At 35.2% G+C, this 10,945-nt stretch overlaps 1 protein-coding gene across 1 annotated transcript; it reads left to right on the top strand.

The window, feature by feature from the left end:
• Nucleotides 1-354: 354 nt before the first annotated feature.
• Nucleotides 355-1,239, top strand: LOC138880730 (uncharacterized). The gene has a single exon (XM_070160903.1). The coding sequence runs from the start codon at nt 355-357 to the stop codon at nt 1,237-1,239; it is 885 nt and encodes a 294-aa protein (XP_070017004.1).
• Nucleotides 1,240-10,945: the final 9,706 nt, after the last annotated feature.

Genomic DNA, 10,945 nt, shown 5'->3' with positions numbered 1-10,945 from the left:
TGTTATTAGATACAGGATATATAGGAGATGGGTTGTACCAGTTAGGGGTTATGATAATAAAATCAATCTTCCTTCTCTCTTCTCTCTTCTCTATTCTCTGAACTCTCAATTTACCCTCTGCAAATACTTGTTCAGAAACCATTCTCTTCATTGGTTTCTTAGAGATTTGCTTACTATTCCTTTTTGGTTGTACCAATTTGGTATCAGAGCGAGCGTTTCTTGGCGAAGTACGATGCCGAAAACGACGAGAAATAGTGAAATGTGACGTGAATTAGATGAAATCAGAGAACAAGTTCGGATTTTGGGGGAAAACATGATGATGTGATTGGAGAAATCCGACAGCTAGTAGCAGCCATGGCTATTAATAATCAAGCTCCGACGGTTCCACCAGCGGCTCCGGCAGAAAGTACGGGAATCGGTACTAATGGGGTAGGTTACCAGATGAATGGAGCTGGAAATCATAATCACGTGAATACCCGATATTCACGAGTAGAATTTTCCAGATTTGGGGGTGACGATTTGCGAGGTTGGGTGTATCGATGCGAACAATTCTTTGATGTTGATGGAACTCCGGAAGATATGAAGGTGAAATTAGCCTCGATTCACATGGAGGGCAGAGCTCTTCAATGGCACCAAACGCTATTGAAGTCAAGATTGGGTAGGGAATTCCCAAATTGGAACGATTATGTACGAGCTTTGCATCTTAGGTTTGGACATACTCTGTATGCTGATCCTATGTCTGAACTTGTGGGCCTGAAACAGAATGGGAGTGTTCAAGAGTTCTTGGATAAATTTGACGAACTGTTGAATCAAGTAGAGTTGACAGAAGAATATTCTATCAGTTGTTTTTTGAATGGATTAAAACCTGAGGTTAAGGTTCAAGTCCGCATGTTGGCACCAAGGACTTTAATGAGAGCTTATAGTCTTGCTAAATTAGCAGAACAATCAGTGAAGTTACAGAGAGAACATAACCAGTTAATGGTAAGAAATTCTAGACCCTTGTTACCCACTCCAAGTTCTTCTAGGAGTTCAAATTTTAGAAGTTATTATCACTTAATGGGACCTGAAAGCAGTAGGGGTTCAAATGGAGGAAAGTACTCTAATCCTAGTAATCATTCTACACTAAAGGGACCAAGAAAACTTTCTGCCACAGAAATGGACGAGAGGAGGGCCAAAGGGTTATGCTTTTGGTGTGATGAGAAATATATTCCTGGTCATAACTGTAAGAAGAAAAAATAGTTGTATGTTCTGGAGTTGGAGGAAGATATTGAGGTACTGGAGGAGGAAGAACCCGCAATGGAAGAAGAAAATACTGAGGAGTCCAATCTTAGTCCTCAGATGTCCGTCCATGCATTGGATGGAACAGTGGATTACAGAACAATGAGAGTAAAAGGGTCTATAAAGGGGAAGATGGTACATGTGTTGGTGGATTCTGGGTCAACTCACAATTTCATGGATGTGAACGTTGCAAGGAAATTAGGAATTCAGTTGGAAACTATTCCTAGTTTCTTTGTGGTTGTTGCCAATGGTAGTAGGGTTCATAACAAGTTTATGAGCAAGAAGGTGAATGGAGGATGCAAGGAGTGGATTTTATGGCTGACATGTTGGTGATACCTTTAGGAGGTGCTGATGTAGTGTTGGGAATTCAGTGGCTTATTACACTAGGAGATATCAAATGGAATTTCAGACAACTGAAGATGGAATTTCAGACAACTGAAGATGGAATTTCAGATTAATGGGAAGAAAATATCACTCAGGGGAAGTCCATCTGGTGATTCCAAGATGGTTAGCAGTCAAAAGATGCAGAAATTGTTAAACAGACCTACTCAGTTGAGTATGATGACAGTGACTTTTGTGAAGCATACTGCTGCCCAGACTCTCAGCTTATCAGAGATGCATTTAGGAGGAAATGGTAAGACTTGTCCTAGTGATTTACAGCAAATACTTGATCAATATTTCCCTATTTTTGTTGTTCCTAGTGAGCTTCCACCTCACAGGAGTCATGATCATAAAATAGTCTTGAAGGAGGGAGTTTTTCCCATTAATGTAAGACCTTATCGATATCCAGCCTCTTAGAAGGATGAGATTGAGAAAATGGTACAAGAATTGTTGCAAACAGGTATAATTAGACCAAGTTTGAGTCCTTATTCATCACCGATAGTCATGGTTAAAAAGAAAGATGGTTCGTGGAGGTTGTGTATTGACTATAGAGAATTGAATAGGGCCACCGTCAATGACAAGTTTCCAATACCTGTCATTGAAGAATTATTGGATGAATTGGGAGGTGCTCAGTTTTTCTCTAAGCTAGACCTTAGAGCGGGATACCACCAGATCAGGATGTGCCCTGTTGATATTGAGAAGACAGCCTTTAGGTCACACCATGGACATTATGAGTTTGTGGTGATGCCCTTTGGACTCACAAATGCACCATCTACTTTTCAAAGTCTAATGAACCACATCTTCCAGCCACACTTGAGAAAAATCATTTTGGTTTTCTTTGATGATATCCTTATATACAGTCCTTCATGGTCCAACCATCTAAATCATTTGGAAATAACTTTTCAGATCCTACAATCAAATAGCCTATATGTAAAGATGAGTAAATGTTCTTTTGCAACAAAGGAGGTTGAACACTTGGGGCATGTAATTTGTGGTAATGGAGTGTCTGCTGATCCTAAGAAGCTGGAAGCTATGCTTAAGTGGCCCCCTCCAAGGAATGTGAAAGAGCTTAGGGGTTTCCTGGGGCTCACTAGATACTATAGGAGGTTTATAAGAGCATATGGCCTGTTGGCTAGACCTCTTAGCAATCTGTTAAAAAGGGAATATTTCAGTGGACCAAAATAGCTGAGAATGCTTTCAACAAGTTAAAGGAAGTCATGTCTTCACCACCAGTTCTGGCATTGCCTAACTTTTTTGAAGAATTTGTGATCGAGACAGATGCTTGTGATGATGGTATTGGGGCTGTTTTAATGCAGTCATGACATCCATTGGCATTCTTTAGCAAGGCCTTAGGAGTCCAACATAGTAGGTTATCTGTGTATGAGAAGAACATGATGACAATAGTAGCTGCCGTGCAGAAGTGGAGGCCCTATCTGATCGGGAAGCATTTTATTATCAAAACTGATCATCAGAGTTTGAAATACTTGATGGACAGAAGATATCTACCCCCAGCCAACAGAAGTGGATAGCTAAGCTTTTGGGATATGATTTCACTATTGTATACAAGAAAGGGAAGGAGAATTTAGTAGCAGATGCATTGTCTCGAGTGGCCAAGTTATACTCCATGACTGTCGTAATTGGTCAGTTTGTACAGCAGATCAAGGATTCTTACAAGGATGATAGCAAGATTTCTAAATTGATTCAACAACTTCAGTTAAACCCCAATAGTAGGCCAGGCTATGTTTATAAAGATGGGTTGCTATACAGGAAGGGCAAAGTGTTTGTGGGCAGAGATGCAGAATTGAGAAAGGAGCTACTTAAGCTGCACCATGACAGTGCACTAGGGGGGCATTCAGGTATCATTGCTACTCTGCACAGGCTAAAAAGTGTTTACTACTAGAAAAGTATTAGAAAAGATATGTACAAACATGTTCAAGAGTGTGAGATTTGCCAGAAGAACAAGGTGGAGAATGTGGCCTATCCAGGACTACTCCAACCTCTACCAATTCCTAAGAGAGTGTGGCAGGATATCAGCATGGATTTCATTGAGGGATTACCTAATTCTTCAGGTAAAACAACTATTCTGGTGGTAGTAGACAGGTTGAGCAAGTATGCTCACTTTATGGCATTGAAACATCCGTTTACAGCGGAAAGGGTGGCACAAGTTTTCATGGAAAATGTCTACAAACTCCATGGATTGCCGCAGACAATTGTGTCTGACAGAGATACTATATTTTAAAGTAAATTTTGGCAGGAGCTCTTTGGCCTTCAAGGAGTCACCTTGCATCATTCTACAGCCTACCAACCTCAAAGTGATGGGAAAACGGAGGCTGTTAACAAGTGTCTAGAAGGATATTTGAGGTGTATGTGTAGAGATAGACCAAAGAATTGGGCAGCTTGGTTGCCACTTGCTGAATGATAGTACAATACCAACTTTCACAACTCCACTAGAACTACGCCTTATGAGGTATTGTATAGACAGAGCCCTCCTCTCCATCTCCTATATTTACCTCAGGGTTCAATGGTGGAGGCTGTTGACAGAAGCTTACAAGCAAGGGAATCCACAATCACGATGTTGAAGAATCATTTGAAATTGTCTCGAGACAGGATGAAAATGCAAGCAGATAAAAGAAGATCAGAGAGGTCCTTCCTAGTCGATGATTGGGTGTACATTAAATTGCAACCTTATAGACAAATTTTGATACGTGGGGATGATTATTCTAAGCTCAGTCCAAAGTATTTTGGTCCATTTCGGGTGATCAAGAAGATCGGGCAGGTTGCATATCAGCTGGATCTTCCCCCTAATGCCAAAATTCACCACATTTTTTATGTGTCGCAGTTGAAAAAGAAGCTAGGAGATAAGCCAGTGCTTCCTTACCTTCCTATTTCATTATCTTCTAATGGTCACATTATGTTGGAACCTGAGGCTATTGTAGAAAGAAGAATGGTCCAGAAGCACCACCGACCAGTCACTTAAGTTCTTGTCACGTGGTTTAATTGCTCAACTGCTGATAACACCTGGATGGATTTACAAGCCCTGCAGCAACAGTTTCCTCATTTCAATCCTTGAGGACAAGGATCATTTCGAGGGGGGATTAGTTGTTATATTCATTTTATACAAGAGGGTATTTTTCTCACTACTGTAATAAGTAAGGGATATAGTTGTCAATTACCATATTGCTAATAACGGATTAGTTAGTCGATTAAGTGGAAGGTCAGTCTATTATTAGTTTGTTATTAGATACAGGATATATAGGAGATGGGTTTTACCAGTTAGGAGTTATGATAATAAAATCAATCTTCTTTCTCTATTCTCTATTCTCTGAACTCTCAATTTACCCTCTGCAAATACTTGTTCAAAACCATTCTCTTCATTGGTTTCTTAGAGATTTGCTTACTATTCCTTTTTGGTTGTACCAGTAATCTTGCTACCAAATATACCATTAGCCTAATGGTATATTAAGTTGAAATTTGATGTGAAAAATAGAGTTAAATTTAACTACTATGGGCAAAGTTGTAAGGCTCTTATTCAAATTGCTTATTACTTCTCTAATACGAAGGTGTCTTTCTTAATAAATTGATCTTTAGCATATTGTTACATCCATTCTGAAAAGATTAAGTCCTGCTTACAAGAGTTTCTTTCAATTTTAAGTATATAATACGATAATAGAATTCTGCAATGCCAATGCACAATGCAATTAGATTTTATTAGCTAGAAATTCTTTCAAACGGTTTTATTAAGTTGATATTGATAGCAAGTGAAACTATTGTTATTAAAACCACAAGTCTAAAGTCTTCCTTACTTTTTCTTAAAATTTCGTGACTAGTCAAGCTAAAACAAATAAAATAATCTAGAAAAATAATAAAAAATAAAAGAGTGAAGTAAACCTTAAATACCCTACTAATATACTCTCTAGTCTCTCCATTTCCCTTTCATTTCCTGCCGTTAACTACCTCCGCCGTCCGCCGGCGACTATAAATTCAATAAATTCGCCGTACCTTCAACCTGATCACCGAAAATTTTCTTAAAAATCTCAAAATTTCAAAGAAAAAAAAATAAAAATAAAAAAACACCCTACTAATTGCTAGAACACAACATCATTAGACAAGGCATTGCTTGTTGTAGACTAAAAAAGTCCTATATCAATATGGGTTATGATGGGATGGATAGTATCTCTCCACCCTTAATTGGAGTTCTCGAGTTCGAATCTTGAATACGTAAAACATCCTGTTAAGAAGTACTTCCCCTTAAATGGCCTTATGCAGCCAAATTCGGATATGGTCTGCTTCAATGGGGATACCGTATATCGAATGGGTTAAACCAATCCAAAAAAGTCCTATAATCTTGAACTGCAAGAAGAATGAAAAACAAATACTATAAGTTGATCTATGGAAGACTCAATTCTCATTTCCAAGACTTAATAAGCTAGTAAATATTAAAATTAAAAGATAAAAGAAAGGTAAAAAATGATGACCCTTTACCTAGATTTCTTCAAAAAAGTGGAAATAGTAAACATAACTAATCTAAAGTTGTAAACATTATGCTTCTGTTGACTCATTCTTTTCATAAATTAAAACACTTGAGGACAGACAGAGACCCCTTTTAAAGCTCAATCCCACTTTAGCTTTTATAGTTTAGTGCACCAAATTCTAAGCATTCTAATGAGGCTTTTTTGACCCAATTCTTTTCCTTTAAACTAAAGCTTCCTCTTTTTAAAGTTTTTAGGAAAGAAATAAAATAATTGCAACTTTAGTTTAACACTATCCTATCCCCGGAGAGTCTTAGAGAACGGTAAAAGTTATCTTTGTGTGACCTATAGGTTACTGGTTCAAGCCATGAAAGTCGCCACTAATACTTACATTAGAGTAGACTGTCTATATCAACATGGGTGGAGCTAGAGTGCTCAGAGCGGGTTCGGTCGAACTCAATACCGTTGGTTCGAACCTTGTATGTCTTTAAAAAATTCATTAAATATGTATAAATTATTAACTTAGTCACGTAACTTAAGGCGATTAAAATTCTAAATCCATAAGCTTGGAATACTGGTCATGCCTCTGTATATCACATCCATCGAGAAGCATCCCTTTCTCCGACACTACGTGATGCAGGATATTTTGTGCATCCGGCCGCCCTTTATTTAGTTTAGTACTACTCACATCTTTGTTTTCTATATTTATATTGGGGTGTGGTTATGGCATACTAAAAGAAATATGTGTACAATCAGTTATTGATGATGCTTCTTCACTAAGTAGGCCAACCAACCCCCCCACCCCCACACAGAAAAGGTTAGGTTGACCATGTAACAAATTAGTAATTGATACTAAAAGTAGGTTAGATTTTCCACCTCACAGTAACATGGTCGGCTTAATTAATTAAGCATGAGATCCTATAACAAAATCTTTTTATTCTATAATTTATGTATCATAACATAAATAATTATAAACCAAAATAAAAAAAAAAATGTCAATGGTAATTGCGGAGTGTAGGGAACGGAAAAAACACTTCGATGTTTATATCAGACAAATAAATAGATATATATGTCATATATCTTTAGGCATTAGAGGGCATGGAATCATGACGGCGATAACAATAACAACAAAAAATCTAGTGTAATCCCACACGTAAGATTTGGAGAGGATATTGTGCATGCAGACCTTACCACTACCTTTAAGAAGGCAGAAAGACTGTTTCCGAAAGACCCTCGATTTAAGAAAGATAAAAGGAAGGAGCAATAACAAACAAACCAATTAGAAAACTGAAGTGAACATACAAGACCAATATTAAGTACTGAAATCAGAAAACCAAAGCAAAAGAAACAACGTAACAAGTAATAACAGAAATCTACAAATAAAAAAATACAAGACTAACACTAGGTAATGCACTACAACTACTAGAACGAACAAGGACAATGCCCGGCTACCTAACACTTTAATACACGGCGTGAAATCATGGATAATTCTAGCTCTAAGAGGAATGTAATTGCCTTAAACCTTCACATAATTATTAGATAATAAGAAGACCTAGCTGGAAAATAGTGGTCATAACTCATAAATTATTGAGTTTAATGAGGCGCTGCTCCCTTTAATGAGACTTAGGCGATGACACAACGTAAATTCAGATTAATTGAGACTCCAAAACGGACACTGAATATCAGGTAGGAAACAAAAAAAGTTATTTACAATTTAAGTCGTGACATCTTACTCATTATAATTAGTGTCCTTGGATTAGATATATGAGTCTAACCAGTCAAAAAGTATGTTTGTTATTTTCTTTTGTCACTTCTGGAATGCAAAGTGCAGCTAAAATTTACCCTAGATTACAATATATATATATATATATATATATATATATATATATATATATATATATATATATATATATATATAGGTAAAAATTTAAATTTTAGAGGTATATAATATATATTTAATATTCTATTGTCGGGAAATTTTTTTCAATTTTTTTTACCCTTGGGAAATTTTTAACTTTAACATTGTGTGAATTCATGAAGGTGATATCACTAGATCAATTGTCATTTGCTTAGCTTCTTTTGGGAGTTGAGATGATAACAACTATTATGTCTCAATTCTAAATTAAGGTAATTATATGAATCTGTATGACATATAATATTTAAGCTCATCACGGGCTAATATCAAACAATAATAAAAATAAAAATTATTGGAAATTCTCTATATTTTTTATTGATATATAAATTTCTGACATGATTAAAAGATGGCTAAAAATATAAGACCTAAAGTAAATGTATTAATATGATTAAAACATATATTCCCAAACTAATCAGCCCTCTCATGCGAGATAACAAATGCATTAAGTGGTATTGTACTACCCGCTAAAGTTTTTGTACTTTACTTTTCCAGGAAAATAACATTACAAAAAGGAGTTGACGACGGACAAATTATATCGACAAACTGCAAAAATCTGTTGTTGCTAATCCTATTTACTGTTGGTGACAAAGTACATTAACGCTTGGTGACAAAGTGCATCGACGGGAGTTGGAGATAAGTGCTTCAATAAAATTGGGTGTTGGTGACAAAGTGCATCAACGATTGGTGATAAAGTGCATCAACGTGAGTTGAAGACAAGCGCTTCAACAAATTTAGGGATGAAGACATGTGCTTCATCAAAAGTGAAAGTTGGAGAGAAGTGCTCCATCATAACTGCACAACGAACAAGTCAAACATATACAACTTTGAATTACGGAAGAATGTTGGAAAACTAATTCAAAGTTGTAGTAAGAAACCATAGTTATTTAGGATTTGATTTATTTAATTCATGTCTAAATATGATTTGCAGTTAACATAAATATAAGAATAGACTTTCCTGTTTCTAGTTAAAATAGGTTTCATACTATTATAAATAGGGATATTGATAGCTTATTTTATGTGTGGAGAAAATAAAGATAGTTGTAGAGATCAATCTGAATTTATAATAAAATATTTTCCTTCGTTTACCAACAGATTATCAAAATCATATTAGTTAGTTACGGGACTATTTATTGATATATTAATGACGAATTTTATAGCTGATTTTTGTGTTTTAATATTACAATTCCAACTCCAAATAACATTATTAATTCCTTCCAACAAGGCTATATAGGGCTAGATTGAATTCATTCATTCATAATGAATGATTAGGTAAGTAGGGCTAAATGATTGAATTCTTCTATGACTAATTATTACTTAGAAACTTTAATGGTATTTGCTTAACTAGTAAGGATTGTGGTCCGGTAGTAAGTACTATTTCATCCTTAATCAAAGATTTCATATTCGAGTCATGGATATGGAGTCGTCTTTGTTAGCGAGCGCTTCCCTCCCCCCCCCACCCCCACCCTCCCCCCCCCGAGACTTCCCGATGTTGAATTTAATCGAGCTCTAATACGGATGCACAATAGGAAACTAAAAAAAATTAAAGATTTGAGTCCAAGTTGCTCTTTAAATGAAAGAGGACCAAAATCTAAGAGCTAGTAGCTAGATAGCCATATTGGCTTTGTTGGGGACCCCTCACGGCTTTAATTTGTGGTCCGAGAAAATTTAATTCAAAGCACAATAATTCTCTTATATTTATTAATTCCTACGTAATTTCCTCATGCAAATGTCTTATCCTTTTTGCTTTTAATTTTCTTTCTACTGTTATTAGCATACTAATCACATGCATGTAGACTTTATAGTCTTTTATGACTATGTCTTATTTCTCATAATAACAAGTTGACTATAATTACTTTAATCCTTATCATAATTATTTGTACTACCTTTTTAGTCATTATTTGTTTAATCAATCTAGTGAATTACTCTCTTAATGATGTCTAAAAAGAAAAAGTATTAATTAGTATGTAGAAAAAAAATTCCACATTTCCTCGAACATTTATTGAATTACTGATAGAGAGTAAATGTGATAATTTACAGATCATTGCCTGATAAAAAATGTAAGGTCATATAAAGAAATATTTAACTTTCCTGATTAAGAAAATTTGATAAAATAAATTAAAAATAGTAGACAAACTTACTTGTCCATTATATTGAAAAAATATTATTCACTTTTATTTGTCCAGTTTGAAAACAGACATAATTTGCTTATTTTATATATATTTTATCATTATTATTATTAAGTACAACAAATCATTTACAATTCGTTTCCTAGCGTATTATAATTAGGGGTGATATAGTAAAATTATTATTTTATTAATTATTTTTTTAAGGGGTATGCCAAGTCAAATATGGACAAGTAAAGATAAACGGAGGAAGCAATAAGAACTTGTGCCCCTAAAGTTGTAAAGGAATAGTACAAAATGCTCCTCAATCGTTAATTAAAAGTCTCGAATTTAACCTATTGGTAAATAATCGCCTTTAATAGAAAGCATTTATTATTTCAAGTTATAATTTTCCGGCGTGATTCCGAATTAGTCGGACCAAATGTTATGTATTACTTGTAACTACTATAGCACTAAACGTAGAGCATCAAACAAAAGAAAATTATTACAAATATATAATATAAGAATTTAAGGACAAACTTTGTAACAATATAAGATCCAATAAAGGAAGGTTCAAAGTTTGGCCAAAAAAAGAACAAGACAATGAAAGAATGTTTGAATCTGACATTGTCTCTCTGACACACCAATCTGAAAAATAAAACTTCGTTAAATTGTTTAGATCTCCATAGCAGCCTTTGACCGAATCTTACCATCATTTTTTCTTAACCTTTATTTTCTTTTAACTATTTTTTTCCTCTCCGTATAACCTATATATTACGAGTTTGAGCCGTTGAAGCAGA

Source organism: Nicotiana sylvestris, chromosome 11, assembly GCF_000393655.2.
Source record: "Nicotiana sylvestris chromosome 11, ASM39365v2, whole genome shotgun sequence".
NCBI lineage: Eukaryota > Viridiplantae > Streptophyta > Magnoliopsida > Solanales > Solanaceae > Nicotiana > Nicotiana sylvestris.
Note: the sequence above shows the minus strand (reverse complement) of the source record. Positions and strands in the feature narration are given on the sequence as shown.

Bases quoted from the DNA above. Each gene is read 5' to 3' on its own strand.
- LOC138880730 (XM_070160903.1), top strand. From the start codon at position 355: ATGGCTATTAATAATCAAGCTCCGACGGTTCCACCAGCGGCTCCGGCA.